Source organism: Suillus plorans (assembly GCF_016647745.1).
Source record: "Suillus plorans strain S12 chromosome Unknown HD556scaffold_3, whole genome shotgun sequence".
Lineage (NCBI taxonomy): Eukaryota > Fungi > Basidiomycota > Agaricomycetes > Boletales > Suillaceae > Suillus > Suillus plorans.
Genome location: NW_024537387.1, coordinates 28,782 through 45,674, shown reverse-complemented (window position 1 = coordinate 45,674; position 16,893 = coordinate 28,782). Strand labels below are relative to the sequence as shown.

Here is a 16,893-nt window from a genome sequence, read left to right as displayed (position 1 = left end):
ACGGACCTTGTTCGACTTACAGTAACCGAGGTCTAACGGAACGTCACAGGACTAAACCACAAGGGGTGGATAAACATATTCGGCATTGGTACCTAGCTATTAGTGAGGGCACACCTAGGCTAATAGACAAATATTTGAAACTTTGAAGCATGTTTCCCTGCAGTTGTTAATATTTTCTTACACGGTTCCGCAACAAAAAAGACTTCTACGCGGGTATGAATGGCGATAAAATTTTTTGATGGCTTGGGAGGTCGAGAAAGAGCTCGTCAAACGTCAGTGTAAGCGCTCGTAAGGCTTCTCTTTAAAAAAAACTATAACAGAGCGCCGTTAGGGCGGTAGTGCCTATGACCGACTACTACTCCGCGTCGTATGTATTTCTCCTCCAAAATGTTTCAATGCAATGAATGAAGTTTTGACATAAATTTTGAATGACATCTAATTTATATCTAAATCCTTTATATGTACAAAAGCAGGTCAGGTCACACCATTCGGCGAGAAGCAGTCATATCGTTTTATGGACCGCTGCAAGGCCGCTGAGAACTTTAACGAAAAAGCTCAATGGATCAAAGGAGTCGAAACTCGTAGCTTCCATCATTGATCATCATCCAATGATCAGTGCTTCGCTAACCATGTTTGGGCATTCTTCAAAGTTCACCGTTGAACGAGGTAGTGCACGAGGCTTCGCAGTGGCTATGGATCCATGTGTCCGACGTTCAGCAATGGCCGGTTATTACTTCTTCGCTAAGGTCGCTTAATCGTCAACTGACGGCGTGGAGCACCGTGGAACTGGAATTCCCCGTAGTATTCTCTGTATTCTCCGTCTGCTAACTATTAGGCAGACTTACTAGGCAGACCATTTTTCCCCTAACGACTTCTCAGTGTCTCCACCGCAATGTTTTAACTCCTTTTGAATGTAGAATAAGTTTGAAGGTGCGATGGCATAGTGACTGGCGAAATGAAAATTAATGACTTTGACAGGCCACTTCGGCGTTTTGCGTCCTGCCCTGCTTCATTGACTTGTTGCTCAGTTACACTCAGGCGTTGTGAACTCGTTGTACAGAAGTACTTGGACGATCAATTGTCGATATCAAGTTGTGGCGCCGGAAACAGGAAAGAGTTTTGATATCCTCCGCAAGTAAGTATGATAACATGAAGAGCACTAACTTCGATGGTGCATGATTCGCAGATTTCGAGCAGCCCTGTGGAGTTCAGGTGACGGATGTCCTGTTGCCTGGTGCCTCCTGGCGCTCGTGGTTTCGAACAAGATATAGATTGATCGGGGAACTACATTCACGCAGATAGGTCACTTTATCCCGGTAGTCTAATATTCAAAAGAATTGGACTGGACTAGATCGCACAGATTGATTGCCTGTGGTACCACGACCGTAGTTGGAATCGCGGCTCCGTTTGACGATGTACTCGATAGTTATACCGGCAATAGCTGATACGAACAACACCAACGGTTGTACAAGAGATTCAGAAGTCAGCGCCATTTGAATATCCAACCTCCGTTCAAGGTCCTCACTTTTCCATGTTTGCTTGTAGGCACTTCATATCCGTGCAGTCATGAGAAATTCGAGTGCGAAGGAATGAACGAATGAGTGAAGCTCTTGTGGTGATACGAGCACTTGCTGTGGCGCATCCCTCAATTAGGCAAATGGAGAACTCGGACCGTTGTCTTCGCGATGACTTAGGCGAAAAGCATTTTCGAAGCGCGAGGATCGGAAATTTCCCGGTAGGAAAACTGCTTTGGGCGCTTCACCCTCTCTTTCCCTCAGCGCTTCATGCATACTTCCACAGCGCAATTCAGTGTAAACGTGGCAAACCCCGATGTCCTCGTCAAAATAAAGGTGGGTTTTACCCATTGGCGATCTCGTAAGATATTGAATCGTTCTGATGAGGCTATTCAACGTCGCAGTATGCTTACGGTACGTCCTATCATGCTATGCCATGTCACACTGCATACTGACCCAAAACCGTCTTGGCAGTGGCTTTATGTACCCTATGGGTAGGTAATGCGGCCATATCACTCCTTCTCCAACTAAAATTTCGGTCAATTGAGGCTTATGACTACGTCACTACATTGGATGAAGAGGTGCGAGCTCCACTATGAAAGCAATTCTACCAGCGATAACACCATTGTCAGCTGTCATTTGTTACGGGATCGACCTGGAGAATCGTCAAATATCTCTATCTCGTGTGTCGATATGTACCTTTCCTTTATCTAACTGCAATCTCAAGCCGTGAGTCCGTTTGAGCTGCCTTCTCTGTCTTGACATGCCCCATTTATCAATATTATCAAGGGACACTAGATAAATACCCATCGCTCAGCGTAAGTCCCCGTCGACTCTCACCGGACTCGGCGCCCTTTTAACGACCCTTGTGTAGATGTGTCAAACGTTGTATTCCATGAATTCGTGTAAGTCACTGAGCCAGTTTGGCTGTCGACGCCAGTCATCCGACCTGAGTCATGTTCCGCAGATCTCGGTATCGCGATAATTGTCTCAGCAGAGAGTATGCCTTATCTGCACCATGTGCCACAGACAAGACTGATCATGTGTATCAAGGCATATTTTTTGTACGCACATATGTCATTTGGGACCGTTCAAAACTGGTGCTATGGACGTTCATCGGCAGTGTTACTGTAAGATTTGGCATGTCCCTTGTCTCCGTGCTTTTCGCATTGCTTAATCACGTTAGTTTCTCCTGACGCCCATAGTTGGCATTCTTGTGAAATACAATTCCTCGACAATCAGTAAGCGCCCCTCCTGATATTCCGTAAACCATCTGATTGACTCTTTAGTCACCAATTGGGTCGCCACCGGGGTACCGGGCTGTTCCAAGACGGGTGAAACCTCTGCTGTACTTTATGTGTATGTCCTTATGATCATCGCCGAGTTAGGTGAGAGCCATGCGATATTTTTCGAATACCATCTAACCGATTCCAGAAATATTGTGTTTGACATTGTATCAAGCCATTGCTAGATACCGACGTGAACGGAGTGCCAACGTGCTTAGGGTCCTTGTGCAGCATAATATATTCTACTTTTTGTGCGGAGTTGGTAAGTTTTGTCATTCTTTTCCCTCAGGCACAAAGTGTAATACCGCGTTTAATTCGTAGGATCTTCCGGCGTGCTCATAGTTGCGATTGCAATATTTCCTGTCAGTACCTGATTTTTAAAGTTGACTTGAATATTACTGATTTGATCGGCGTACAGCCATCTTACTCTGATTTGGTGTCCAGGTCGGTGTCAGATTTTGTCGACAATTTACCACGCTGACCGCCTAAGAAGCATACAAATTACCGTCCATGCCGCGCTGGTCACAAGGATGCACCGAGCACTATGGAAATACAATGCAGACTATGCCCATCCAGATGAATTTTCCCTGACCACATTCAGTGCTCCTTCACCATTACGGTCCCGGACTGTGCAAAGCGCGGTTAGTTATGTAAGTAATGCTGCAATTTCATGGTTCATCCAACTTGACAAGCAACAATTAAGTATCTGGACGAACCTTTTGGGAAGTAAAGATCGGGATCACACTCTCGACAGCGACCATTCCGATGACAACACCCTTTTATGCGAATGGACATACGATTCGCCACAAGACTCCCTCGCTGACACATAGGAGCGAGCACGGCGATAGTCATCGATCACCCTCGAGCAGCATCAGATTTGCTGTTTTAGTTAAAACTCCATAGCAAGCCATCGGACGTAGACTCAATTGATGTCAGATGATTTGATCTACATAACCATTTCATTGTGGTCATCTTTAGGGTGGATTTATCTCGGTGAGCTCGGATCTGTGGAGACGGTGAGATGCAATCAAAGTTTCGACCGCGGAAACGGCTGCGCGTATGAGAATCTTAGGGGGAGAATTTCCTGACCTGATAAGGTTCTTGTTGGTATGATTGCGGTGTCTATACATGCTCCGCTGACGCACCATACGCTTCGGAGAGTTCATCAAGGGCTGATGTGATGGAAATGCCATTCCTAACATTTGAGGTGAAATCGCAAAAAAGGGTCCCGAACGCCATCAGATTTCCAGTCCGGGGAGAACCCAGGACTTGGGGCTGCGTCACTCAAGCACGACAATACATATTCGGCGTAATTGGTGGTCCGTCCGGGTGACAATGCACGAGTGACACCGATTGACACACCATTGTATATTCTCGCAAGGAAATCCATGGTATTTGGTCAAGGCGATGAAAGGATACTCCGATAGCTTGCCTAATACACACGTATAGCAGTCGGTATAATGAAACGACTTTTATGAACTGACTGTTTGTCAACGAATGCATAGCAGCAATGGAGTAAACATACCTATCTATGATTCTATCCCAACCATCAATTACTCTACTCGTCCTCATAGCCTTGTACAGGCTTTCTCGGCCGTTTCGGCACTGAAGTGAAGAGTCGCATTCAGATCAACACGATGCGGACCAAAACCGTATGGTTAACGACGTACAAGGATATGAGGTAGGTATGGGCTCCGCGGGAGTGTATCCGAGCCAATTCCTTCTGACTGCGGGTACAGTCAGAGCAAGCACTGGTCCTGCGAGCCCGATGACGCAAGAGTAAAAGATGACTGGCTGTTCATGTGCGAGATATTGCTAGGGAGTATTGGCCAAGGATATTAACACTTCATGTCAAATAGTACGTACTAGATGCCTGTATCCTCTTCGGAAAGGAGAAAAAATGGACGCCATGAGATGAGAAAGAACAATGCAGACACCAGATTTGTGGGCCTACTGGAACTTCGAGGTTCGGAAGAGGTTGTATTTGTTTGCACTTGTTGTGTAAAGGCTTTAGAATTAAACATGAATAAACAACCATTCAAGCTTCAAGCATTTGGGTATTTTAATCGTTCCACCTCAAATTACTTTGCTTCCTGGATAGATATTAGGTGGAATCTAATGGAATTGAAGATATAATAGGTCCAAAAGGCGATTCCGGTGGATAGGTTATTGCCATAGAACACACAAAAGCAAGGTGTCTTCGTACTGTCCCCTTCAGGATCACGTACAAAATCCTCATAAATAATGTGTTTTTACTTTGTCCTGGGCGTTAACTTGTTGCTCCTTTGACAGCATCAATATCTGCTAGTGAAGTTCGTCCTCTCTTTTGCGTATGTGAATCAAATTGCAAACACTGCCCTCTGGTCCACAAGCTTAAAGCTTTGGCACAGTACTAGTGTATATGCATATCTTATATGCGAATGTATGTTGGTCATACTGGACCCGGATGCATCTTGTGTAGTGCGTCTTGCAGCGTCAAATTTCCTGCGAGCGGTGGGAACGCGCTGGAAAGGGACCAGTGCCAGAGAAGTTAGAACAAAGTGCGGCGGAGGACATAGGCGATGAAGTGAGGTACCTTAGATATGCCAGCAGTGAGAAATCGCTCCTGCGAGCACTGAAGGACGAGGAACCTAGCCAATTGTTTGAGTTACAAAATCGGCGATTTGGGCGAGGAGTATTGATCCAGAACGAGCAGGACCCCCGGATATAAGTGGAGATGCAAGATTTCAGGTATATAGATGGTTGAGGTCTGGATTATCGGTCGCACATTTGCGGAGCTCACGGCTTGCCGAAGTGATCTCGTCAGGCCTGCACGAGAAGTGTAGGAAAGAGAGGGCATGCTGCGTGAAAATGCCAACCATGAAAGTTTCAACCTTCTGAGAGATCAGTTTCTGTAGCTTTGTAAACGATGATGCGGTGGAAAGTGATCGTGGACCGTTGGGATCTCCGCCAGAGATCCAGTTAGAGCAATTTTCTGATGTTGAGCGTTTTGGGCTCCTCCGTAATGACGGATGGTATAGCGGGAAGCGAGTCAAATATCTCTTTTCAGCTGCCTTGGGGTTGTCCCTTTCGCAGGTGTTGCCAATATAGACGATAAGCTGTATATTTACTGGGCTTCTGCTTATCAGCCACTCGCACTTCATGCTGCGCATCGCAAATCTTGACTGCAGGGTCGTTATTGTCATTCGGAAAGCTTTACTCCTTCAGCATAGCTTGGTCGAATTTGGTGTGAAGGCCCTGAATCGTGTGATCGTACGCTATCACTTATTCTTATCCAAACCCGCTGGGCTGGCGTCGAGAATCTTCTGTCGGTGATCGCGAGAATTGCTTTTTGTTCGTCCTCCTAACTCCACATTTGATGATCCTTCTGCCACGGAGTAAGCCATTCAGGTGCTGGAAACACAAGAACACCTACCAGCAAGGAAGCCTATCGATACAGACCTGTTAACGCAACTGAGACACGATTGCAGTGGATCAAAGAGAAGACAAAAGTTACTGGAAAGTGCCTGGTACAGGGCGAATATAATTCATGGACCGACTGGTGGTTCTATAAGCTTGTCGTGAACCCAGAGCAATCAAGGAACAAGGCACTGCGTGACCATATGGATATTGCAGCTGAACTCCAAGCGGAATGCAGCATCTTGAGAGTGAGTACAGCCGCCACACCCACAAGGAATCCAAAACGGTATGTGCTTGAATTGGGATTTTGTTCTGCCGGCCAATCGTTCAAAGAATCAGAAGTGTTGCAGAATCAGCAGCTCACAAGTTCAGAGATATTGTGCGCTCAGTGCGAGACGGGAGATATCTTCCTTCGGTTCCCTATGGTCGAGCCTAACACTGATTTTCGTTAAACCAGGCAGGTAACATGATCTTTCTCCAGGTATGGTTGACCGTCGCGGCACATCGAGCATGATGCTAAAAACGTGCATGAGCCCAGTTGGAAAAACATGCATAGACACTACAGGATATCCACAGGATGCGATATTAATATTATTTGAGGGTGCCTCTAGCGATGGTAGGAATTTGAGTGAACCTCAGGCTGCTGGCATTGGGCTGCCAACTTGAAGGATTTCCTGAGAGCTGACTGTGGTTTCTGGGGTCCTACCACTTATACTCGATCAATCAAATATTGACTCTCGAATCTCGAATTTCGCATATCCTTTGATTGCGACTCTCAAAATGGGCCGAACACGCACGAAAGCCAAGGAGTCTGTATCCGCTGTGACGAACTCTTCACAATCTTCGTCGAGCTCAGCAGCTCCAGCCATTTCTGCTCTCCTTGACAAGGCTCAAGAGCTCATCGTACAGTGCGACTTTCCTCTGGCACGCAAATTCATCGATCGTGCTCTTGTCAGGGACGATGGGTCAGTGAGCGAAAAAAATCAAGCGAAGGAGATGATGGGCGTAGTGCTCCTCGAAATCGGGGAAGTGGACGAAGCGAGAGAGGCAAGTAGATGTTATCTCTTGACTTGGGTTATACACCTGATCATTTACTTGCCTTCAGTTGTTCTTATCATTACTCCCGCCACATCCAACGGCTCCTACGCCTCCGCCACCTTCAGCGCATCTTTATCTTGCACAACTCTCTGTGGATCCGTACACTGCTTTGAAACACTATCAGGCAGCCATCGACATCCTTCAGACACAACTCAAAGGTAAGGCACCTTTGCCTGCCCAGGGGGATGGACATGACGAAGGAGAGGATGAGGTGAGAAGCAATATCGTGAGGGCTTACGTTGGAATGGTCGAGGTATGGATGGATCCTGAGTATGATCTATGGTGCGTCCTCAATTTACCAATCGGAAAGCCTTTGTGAAAGATTTGACATGTTCTGAACAAAAGCTTTGATCCTGCTGCATCGTCAACATGCGATTCCCTTCTGGCAAATGCTCTACAGATCGATCCACACAATCTTGAGGCTTTGCAATGTCTTGCTAGCGTCCGCCTCAGTCAAGAAAAAACGGAGGAGGCCCTAGCTGCACTTCTTACTTTCCCACCCTCCTCTCCAGACGCCCCTCCTGCGCGCAATCAAGCATTGGTTGCGGCACTTCCTCTTTCCGTGCGGCTTGCGCGCGCCAAGCTACTCCTGGAGTGTGACGCTTACCATGATGCTCTTGATGTTTTGGAAAATGTTCTTGCGTCAGATGATTCCTCAGTAGAAGGCTGGTACCTTATGGGGTGGGGGTGGTGGCTGGTGGCCGAAAGCCAGAAAGAGGGAGGTGAAGTAGAAGGAAGTGAAGGGCTGACCTGGGAGGATATAGCTAGAGACTCAAGGGACTGCTTAGAAACTTGCCAAATGGTCAGTCAGTCTCATTTATACGCATCTTGCAAGTCCTTCTGTAATGGCCGCGCAACCTCCTTTCATTCATTGCGAGTCAATATCTGAGTACTGACTTTTTTGGATCCAGTTGCACAAGTCACAGTCAGATCCAGACACGCCTATATTAGAACATGTCCAAGAACTTCTTGGAACCCTCGATGCACTAGGCATCACGCCGTCCCCGATCCAAGATGATGAAGAGGGCGACGGGGATGGTTGGGAGGATGCCAGCGATGATGAGGATGTTGAAATGTCATAACACGATGTCACAAATTGTGGCTCGTGTTCTACCTCACAGCTGTTTCATATCAGTTTACCTGGCACAATTATTCCAGTGTCTTTGTCGTGAGGGATATGTCTTATCGACCATTTGCCTGCGGATGGCCTTAACAGTCACTCAGGTAGTCATCACGATCTGTTCAATCCCACTAATGTGCGCCTTGTGAATTCTTTTGACATTCTTTGTGAACAGTTAGCAGTGCCAGTGATTTACGAAGCGTAAGAAATCGAATACACTACTGACATAAAGCGTGCCAACCAATACCACAGATAAATGATCCTTGCTAATGATCCTCCTTGCGGCCAGGTTAGCTGTTGGTGAGTCACAACCATTATCATACACCCGTGCAGCCTTAACACGCTAGCACCAAAGGAGTTTCAAATATCAATCGATGGTCCCAAGTGCTGCGCCTTGAAGACCTAGGGCACATACGATAGTGGCTTGCCCGAATTACAAGTTATTAAACAAACGCTTAAAAGCAGCTAATTTTCGAGCCTCATATTAGTGGCACCACGATCCACCACTCCAAGCTCATCACTCACTTATACATATCCCTCGAATATGACCCTGGTCTCAAATGATCCCAGTTGGTGGCCAGCAGTAGTTCGTTTCGTTTCTTCAGCTATTTGCTAGGTTTGTACAGATCGGTTGGATGATGTCGGTGACGTCCTGATCTAATTCGGACTGTGGTTTCATAGCCTCTGCTGTGGTGATATATGATTATGATGAGCAATGAAGTGAGTATTCGAGAAAATGCTGATGAACTAGATATTACTAGTACTTACGCTCGGGCGAGAGGTAAATTAATTGACATCACTGGAGCAACCATCTCGCTAAGAGTAACTCGATGTTATAGACCGAATTGATCTGGGTGAGCAGAGTCCCCCCATCTGAAGAACAGCAGGTAATTCAGGACAGAGGCAAGACTGGTTACCAATGACCTCAAGTGTGTGTAGCTTGTGTTGTAAGCATGGTTGAGAAGTTGCACTGACGTTCAAATGGCCTACTAGATGCGTCACACTAGGATGCTGTACGTGGTGTACGTATGCAATGCTGACTGGGTGGTGCTGTGCTAATAAGCTGTCTATTGCAATCAGCGTGAATATTCTGAGTATGTCTCACATGCACTGTACTGGTGTCTTCTCACTGGCGGTATACAGTTTCTTCGTCAGTTTCGACTTCAGATGCAGTGAACGTGTTATACTCGTGCCTCCCCTTCCCATCTAATGCTCGCGTGTAGGGGTAAGTGAGCACCCTTAACTAGCACGTTGTTGAACTTAGCTCAACATGATGACTGCAGCAGGTGTGAGTTTTGTTTGATCCTACGAGGTGTCCACTAAATGAGTGTTTCAGGCGGTGCTGTTACATTCTCTGTCACGGTAGACCCTTGGGGTAAATCTGGTCATAGCTGTCATGTTGAACGGTGAGTATGCAGCCGCAACGCCATATTGTCTTGACTGAAACATTATGCAAGTAGTCATCACTGCTCGGTTGCATGCCATGTATCAGGGATGCAGAAAGGTGCTTACCTTTCTCATCGTAATCTTACTGGTTGTCAACAGTGCCGCCGGAGTAAACCGTATAGCAGGCTTATATACTGACGACCCTGGCTTGGACTCCAAGTTCCCTCTTGAACAGCTGAAGGAAGAAGCTGAGGACCTTCTCAAAGAGACCGATATAGTTGTACAGACACGTAGTGATGAGCTGGCTGACCCTGGTTTCATATCATCTTTCATCGTTTACCCAAATGGACTTGCTCACGCGTATGCTCTCTACCTGTCCGCGCTTCCGGTCCTGTGCTGACCATCGTCTTACTTTACAGGATGCTCGGATTCTATCACGTGCAAATGGCCCGATACGCTACTGATCTTCTGGAAACAATGTTGAGTCGTGTGAAAGGGGCAGGGGAGTACACGCATGCATCCAGCAAATACCCCGAGGATGACGAGTTACATGCATGTGGGTGTTCCAGCGCAGGGTACCTAAATTGCACGATGGATTGCATACGAAATGCCGGTGTCCCGATTGAAAACCTCCTGATGGGAGCGACCGTTTTACGGGACTCGGTACCCAAGATGCAGAAAATATGGGCGGTCTCTGAGCTGGCGATGGGTGGCAGAGACCAGAAGATACAAGCGAATCTGGATAGGGCGGATGAACTCATGAGGCGTGTCGCGGACAAGACTTTGACGCTCGAAGATCCTGTACATTTGTGATCGCGATTCATTCTTTCATCACGGGCTTCATGAACACATGTACTTTTAATGTTGCGTGTACTTGTAATCACTGTGGATGCTCTTCCTGCTATTCTTGAAAGAATTCTCGTAAACCCTTGCCAAGGCGTATCATACCCTTTTCGATCATATCCTCAGTACCAGCGAACGCTGCGCGTAGAAACCTGGTGCGCTGTCGCGGAGTCAGACAAAGTACTGCTGAATCCATGACACTCACATCGCTCAACGGCACATGCCCATCACTTTCCACCCACAGAGCATTTTCTGGGATAGCAAACGTAGAAGCTGGCAGGAACACGACGCCTTGGGTATTCATCAACCTCTCAAAAAGCTCCTTTAGGAGGCATTCTGTATTAGTCCGCGCAACAACAGGCGAACCACCAGAACACCGTTCGTGAACGAACCGAGGATGTTTCTCGAAAAATACTTCTATCCACACGAACATCCCTGCTTCAGGGCGCTTTACGCTGGCATAACCGGTGGGTTCTACTTCGCGCTGGAAAACGTCTAGGAGGAGATCAAGGCGGTTCTGGTATTCCAGGCGTAAGCTTCTCAGCCACCGACAGAAGCCCTCGATTTTCCAGCCGTGTTCGCTAAGCATCTCGGTGACGAACATCTGTCCGAAGGCGTGCGGCGGCTGGGTCGATGAATCGGTATATTCTCCCAACTTTAGGTGGAAAAGCTTGTTGCTTGTGATCCAACCCAATCGCATTCCAGGGGCAAGCACTTTGCTGAACCTGTAGACAATGATCAAAAAGGTGACTAAGCTCGGTTACTAGGCGTACTGACGTGTCGAGACGAATCACACGGCCGTCGACATCCATTGACAGGAACGTAGGTATCAAAGTGCTTGTAAAATTCTTGATAAATTCATCAGGATCTGCTGACGCGCAGTTCGTTTGAGGAACATCGTATCGCAGGAAATAGTATGGATCTGCGAGAAGAATGTCAGACGAAGTGCGATGACACCACTGAGTCGACTTACCGTCTTCTGCGATAATTAAGTCCCATGTTTGCGCGATGGCATAGATCTTCTTGCGACGATCCACGCTCAATGTTGATCCAGTCGGATTCTGGCCAACCCTGATTATACATTATGTGGTGTGCATTCAGACTGAAGTTTAGAAGCTTACGGAACGGTATAGAGAAGGCGAGGTCGTCGTCCTAATTTCGCCTCATCCCATCTGATGAGAACTTTTTCTAGCTCCTCAGGAATGATACCACCAGAATCCATCTTAACACCAACCCACTTGACGCCGTATGCGAGAGGACAGTTTGTCATACCTACAGCATAACGAGATTAGCTCAGAACAATGTCAAATAGTCTACTCACTAACCAGGAAAAGAAAACTCGTCAGTCAAAAAATGATCTCCCTTCTGGCCGAAGAGACGAAAGACCTTTGTGAGACCATCAGAGTTCCCGAATGTCAACATGACATGATGATTCGGCGGAGCGAATATCAAATTTGTGAAATCGGTGATTGCATCTTTGCACTGTACAAGTCCAGCAGCGCGGGAATACTGGAAGGCATTACGAATGGGTAGTGCGCACTCTTGATCTCTGTAAGAATGGATCATCTGCGTTCGCCCAGAGTTGTTCCATGAGGTGACTGGATCAGATGGGTCCTGTACAGATGGTAGTCCGTACATGATTTGCTGGAAAGGATAGAGCGAATGATGAGGATCGCCTAGAAGGTATTCGTTTGACTACATTTCACCACTGCATGATAGTGAGATTACCGTTTGCCATAGTGATTAGATCAGTGACTGGGCACTCGCTGATCACTCGCATGATATCTTTTAGTGGGTTGGCAAGTCGATTCCTAGCCTCATCCGATAGGTGATGTGAAAGGTCGATGACACCGTTGTTACTGGTAACATTGTCGTCGATCCGTTGTTCCTCCATCGAATGGAATTGAGATAAGGGAGAGAGAATGATAGTCATTCTGGAGTCGATGGCTTAATACCAGAGGCCGAATTTGAAGAAGTAAATATACTTCTGGTATTAAGGGGGCTAGGTGCGGTCGTGACGCGCCTGTGAGGCGGCACTGAGGCGGCTTCGCAAGTTGCTCCTTCTCTTGTGCAGGCAAATATTGGTCGCTCGTGCATATCAATCTTCTTTGCAACACATATTTCACGGTATCTGTGCTGAGGAAACATCTGCAGCACTATCTCCTTTTTTTGCGACGCTTCTTTTCCGGCTTTTCATCGGGCCATCAGGGATTTTCTCGGAAGCACTGCTTGAACTCGAGGCAGATTTGGCAGCCAGCACACGATCAATTGGCTTCTTTGATGTCTGAGCCATCCGTCCGAGTGCATCCTGCCGTTTCTGGGAGCCACTGCCTGAGTGTTTCGTACCACTAGCCACTCTTGATACTTTTTTCGGAGGTCCTGTACCACTGGCTAAACTGAATAGCATTTGTAGACGGTTCATAGGCTGCGTGAAATGAAATCTATTGATCTGAGGTGATGGCGAGCTCGGTGCTGTGAGTCTTGAGTCTGTAGTTGCATGTGAAGAAGAGTGCACCCAATAAATTTGAGATGCATCCTTGAGTCAGCAATCTGCATTGAGCGCAATGATTGGTAGCCCTTACATGTCACTGCACACTCCGTCTCAAATGCGCCACCCCTCTCTCGACACATGAAATACCACTCACAAGAGTTATTTAATCTCGGCACAGACACAAAGTGTATACCCCGCCGGCGTACCCGAAGTGTTAGTCCTTCTGCAGCCCGAGCAAATTAACGCCGTGGTCCGGATAGATCATCCAACTCACTACGTCCCAAATCTGGCGGTGGTGACCAGATCTCAACAGATGATATTCATATGGGAGGAGGTATTAAGAACTGATAATCTTAGTGAAAATTGGGCTTGTCAGCCAGGAGGAGACAAGAGGGGGTCAGAGTCGGCACACAGGCTCGAAGGGTCCAGAGAGGGAGGAAAAGAAAATAGTCATTGGCATATGTACCTAGTTGTAGATGTCCCTGTGGCACAAAGGAATGGTCGTGAACTCATCCAACTTGATCTGGAAGTCGAATGTAGAACATATAGGAATGGCGCGTCCGCGTCAATGGCCGTCTCAAGGCTCGAGTCAGTGCCGCGTCACGACCGCGTCAAAATAGCTACGCCCGTACTACGGCTGCTAGGTTGGTTGGCCCACGTTTTATTTGCTTGATTCGTATATCCTTGCTATAGCACCGTTGTTTGAGCTTTTGGGGAGTGAAGGCCACCTATAGGTGCCGCCCGAGTCTCAACACTTTGAGTCACAGTGGAGATCACCCTATCATGGGGAGATGTGCGAGGGCAGTGAGGAAGGCTGGACCTCTTGATAAAAACGACTCGCAGTGTCACGGCGTGTGGAACAATGACATTCCTTTGAATCTTAGTTACTTGCAAAGTTAACACTAGCATTTAGGTCAAGCAAAGTTCCTGCTGACTTGGCAGGTGGAATGCGCGCTGGGTATCTGTACTACTACAAATCATTGCTCACAGCAAAACAAAGAGGCGCGCTAAGACTCGCGACACTAACAACGGCAAAATGAAACAAGATAAAACAATGCTGTTCACAGTAAATCACTTTCGTCCATATTCAAGATGAACTTGGTGTAGAAACGAACGCCTTCATTCAAGCTGTCTGCACGGAAAGCTGGGATGGGGAACTGCATGAGCGAGGAAAGTAACGTAAAACTATCTAACACTCGCCTTCATTGACAGTGTGTGCTCCATTGAAACTATCAGTGTCAAACGACGGCGAGAAGCGGAAAATATGCTTGGTTAAATTCCAGTAGAATCGCGTGTCTGAGACTACATGAAGGGATAATTCGTTGTGAGTAGATCGCAGCTGCTTACCAGTGTTGCCTGGTTGACACCATTCGTTAAAATCGTGCAGTACAAACCAGATAAAAAACGTACCAATAGATAGGGAGGGTATAACTACGACCTTGCTGCTGTTGCGAGTAGGGGAGCTCTCAAAAGCAGCCTTAATGCTTCCTTGCAAGAGTGCCCAAGGGCCATACTCGGTAGGTGTCACGGGCGAAGGCTCCAAGGCCGTCCCGAGGAAGTCGGACAGAACGACTCGACCAGCACTACCATAAGTCACGTTGCTGCCGAACGCGACGAGTGCGAGGTCGTACTTGGCTGCCAACGGGGTCAAAAGGTCGATCATGTGCTGTTGCAGCTCGCCAACAGAACTAAAAGTAAGAAGTGAACAAAATCCTGAAAATCCTACAAAAGAGGCAAAACCTATGCTCTGCGATGCGGTGATTGATCACTGCGCTAGCACGCTCTGGAAGAGCATTGACTTTCACGCCACCTTCGACGAGGTCTACTGCTTGTGTAGTCCCGAGCATTGCTTTGTACAAGGGATCCGAAGCCAGAAGTCGCTCTTGAAGCACCTTCAGAGCCGCATCATTTGTGACCGCTTGTCTTGCGAGCCTTCGCAAGTCGTCAGGGTACAGTGGACTATAGGCCGCAAGGCATTGCGTCGTCGCAAACGGGGTTCCTGTTCGAGAAAGGCTGGCTTGGTGCGGGTTATCTTCCACTGCTGCTATGAAACGGGAGAGGAGACCGATGCTCTGTACAGTACAGCCGATCAATTATCAGTCAGAAAGTGTAGCGATCAACACGCACCGTATGAGAAGGTGGTACGCTCGAATGACCACCCAGAGTTGAAAGCGTAATCTCGACATCAAGATATCCCTTCTCAGATGTTGAGGGAGCCGCGAAAACAATGCCACCCATATCTGTGTAGTGACCTAACGCAGATTTAAATCGTGCCATTTGCAGCAGTTAGTCCACGTACCTCCTTCGTCAAGAAGCAAGGCAAAAGAATCGCGCCCATACGTTTCTTCCAAGTATCGAGCAAGATGACCAGCACCCTGAAGCGAGCTATCAATAATGGAGCTTGGATGTAGCGGTTTTACTGACCTCTATGCCTTTGGACTCTTCATCGAATCCGTACGAGAGTATAAGGGTGCGTGCAGGAGAGAAATCTTGCTTTAGCAGGGAATCGATAGCGAGCAATTGTTGTATCAAGTCGCTTTTGTCATCGCAAGTACCACGACCCCATATCCACGTGCCTGTGATAATACAGGTATAAGTAGCACCTTGCGGGGTTGAAAGTTTGCGTACCGTCATAGTACCCTGAATACGGATCGTGTTTCCAGTCTTTGACTGTCTGACCTTCAACTGGTACAACATCTGAGACGACGTCAACTGAGATTCCGTAGAATGTTCAAACGAGAATAACCTTGGTGAGCGGCCAAGATGTAAGGTTTTGCCGTACTTGATCCTTGCCAGTGAAAAACCAGACCATATGTGTTGACTTTGGTGACATTGAGGGACTTGTAACTAGAAACAAAACATGAACTATGAAACGACAGCTCAGACGTGAAGACCCCAACGTACACGCGAGGAAATGAGGCCTCAAGAACTCGGTGGAGTTCTGCGAATGTATCCCATCGACTGTCTTCACCGACTGGTCCATTATCGTCGTACGATTCGGTCCTAAGAGCGCGTCCATGTTTCCACAGTGATATGCGACAATAAGACTTACGGTACACGGACTGCCTCTCCAAGGACCTGAATGGCTCTTTGCTTAAAGTCTTCTGAGCTGTATGCCACATCCAAGTCTTCGCTCAGCCCACGATGCTTGGTTGGATGTAAAGCCGTCCACTGAGGGCATCTGGTAGAATTAACGCCTGGAGACAGGGACCCAGCAAGCCCGTTACAAGGACCTGCAAGCCACAAACGAGAAAGACGGCAGATTGGCCGCGGCAAGAAAGCGAAGTCGCAGAACTTATAGAGCACTAGTGAAATGATTACCAGACTGCACAACAGCACTCGAAATGCAAACAGTAACCTAGACCAGCGGCTTTCATGCTGCTTACTCGATGTTCTGCCAGTAGGACGACATAAATCCGATTGTGCGGGAGCCATATGAGAATATGACTCGGAATGACTCTTCCGAATTCGAAGGAAAGTTGTTGAAGGGGTGAGAAACGACTTTGGTTTGCTCCATTTCGACATATTGAGGCTCTATTTTTTGTACCTGACTGTTCGCCTTCACACAATTTATATGTAAGAGTTGCTATCACAGACCACGGTTACGCCCCCGGGTCCCATCGTGGCCAAGAGGCCGAAAGATATATACTGGCATGTTGGTGTTTTTTGACCAGTATTACTACTTTGTACCCATTGTTGGTGACGATATATTCGATATGTGGCCGCGGAAGGGCTCCTGAAGGATATTCTGTAGGG

The 16,893-nt window shown here is 47.4% G+C and overlaps 6 protein-coding genes across 6 annotated transcripts; 3 read left to right on the top strand and 3 right to left on the bottom strand.

Annotated features, from left to right (window-relative positions):
* The first annotated feature begins 1,743 nt into the window (after positions 1-1,743).
* Positions 1,744-3,890, top strand: HD556DRAFT_1325542 (uncharacterized protein). Its single transcript, XM_041301517.1, has 14 exons — positions 1,744-1,850; positions 1,919-1,928; positions 1,989-2,095; positions 2,147-2,243; positions 2,304-2,332; positions 2,389-2,419; positions 2,482-2,514; positions 2,568-2,644; positions 2,701-2,755; positions 2,804-2,902; positions 2,949-3,062; positions 3,122-3,162; positions 3,219-3,244; positions 3,294-3,890. The coding sequence occupies exons 1-14, from the start codon at positions 1,785-1,787 to the stop codon at positions 3,628-3,630; spliced, it is 1,122 nt and encodes a 373-aa protein (XP_041166314.1). The 5' UTR covers positions 1,744-1,784; the 3' UTR covers positions 3,631-3,890.
* A 364-nt stretch (positions 3,891-4,254) lies between these two features.
* Positions 4,255-5,075, bottom strand: HD556DRAFT_471119 (N19M, NADH-ubiquinone oxidoreductase 9.5 kDa subunit). The gene is made up of 4 exons (XM_041310705.1): positions 4,667-5,075; positions 4,471-4,615; positions 4,326-4,405; positions 4,255-4,279 (listed from the first exon to the last, which is right to left on the bottom strand). The coding sequence occupies exons 1-3, from the start codon at positions 4,709-4,711 to the stop codon at positions 4,359-4,361; spliced, it is 237 nt and encodes a 78-aa protein (XP_041166313.1). The 5' UTR covers positions 4,712-5,075; the 3' UTR covers positions 4,255-4,279; positions 4,326-4,358.
* A 1,740-nt stretch (positions 5,076-6,815) lies between these two features.
* HD556DRAFT_471318 (uncharacterized protein) lies at positions 6,816-8,590 on the top strand. The gene is made up of 4 exons (XM_041310706.1): positions 6,816-7,246; positions 7,305-7,579; positions 7,643-8,099; positions 8,209-8,590. Exons 1-4 carry the CDS (start codon positions 6,980-6,982, stop codon positions 8,377-8,379), a joined length of 1,170 nt encoding a protein of 389 aa, XP_041166312.1. The 5' UTR covers positions 6,816-6,979; the 3' UTR covers positions 8,380-8,590.
* A 1,310-nt stretch (positions 8,591-9,900) lies between these two features.
* Positions 9,901-10,616, top strand: HD556DRAFT_1225938 (uncharacterized protein; the record flags this gene model as incomplete). Its single annotated transcript, XM_041297048.1, has 2 exons — positions 9,901-10,163; positions 10,223-10,616. 2 exons carry the CDS (start codon positions 9,901-9,903, stop codon positions 10,614-10,616), a joined length of 657 nt encoding a protein of 218 aa, XP_041166311.1.
* An 88-nt stretch (positions 10,617-10,704) lies between these two features.
* On the bottom strand, positions 10,705-12,540 carry HD556DRAFT_1226206 (pyridoxal phosphate-dependent transferase; the record flags this gene model as incomplete). The annotated part of the gene is made up of 7 exons (XM_041297068.1): positions 10,705-10,806; positions 10,852-11,371; positions 11,424-11,568; positions 11,620-11,717; positions 11,768-11,918; positions 11,972-12,322; positions 12,375-12,540. The coding sequence occupies 7 exons, from the start codon at positions 12,538-12,540 to the stop codon at positions 10,705-10,707; spliced, it is 1,533 nt and encodes a 510-aa protein (XP_041166310.1).
* A 1,467-nt stretch (positions 12,541-14,007) lies between these two features.
* On the bottom strand, positions 14,008-16,785 carry HD556DRAFT_470702 (uncharacterized protein). Its single transcript, XM_041310703.1, has 12 exons — positions 16,496-16,785; positions 16,190-16,442; positions 16,042-16,140; positions 15,884-15,984; positions 15,766-15,834; positions 15,562-15,713; positions 15,437-15,512; positions 15,265-15,377; positions 14,878-15,209; positions 14,548-14,825; positions 14,338-14,493; positions 14,008-14,281 (listed from the first exon to the last, which is right to left on the bottom strand). The coding sequence occupies exons 1-12, from the start codon at positions 16,512-16,514 to the stop codon at positions 14,199-14,201; spliced, it is 1,731 nt and encodes a 576-aa protein (XP_041166309.1). The 5' UTR covers positions 16,515-16,785; the 3' UTR covers positions 14,008-14,198.
* Positions 16,786-16,893: the final 108 nt, after the last annotated feature.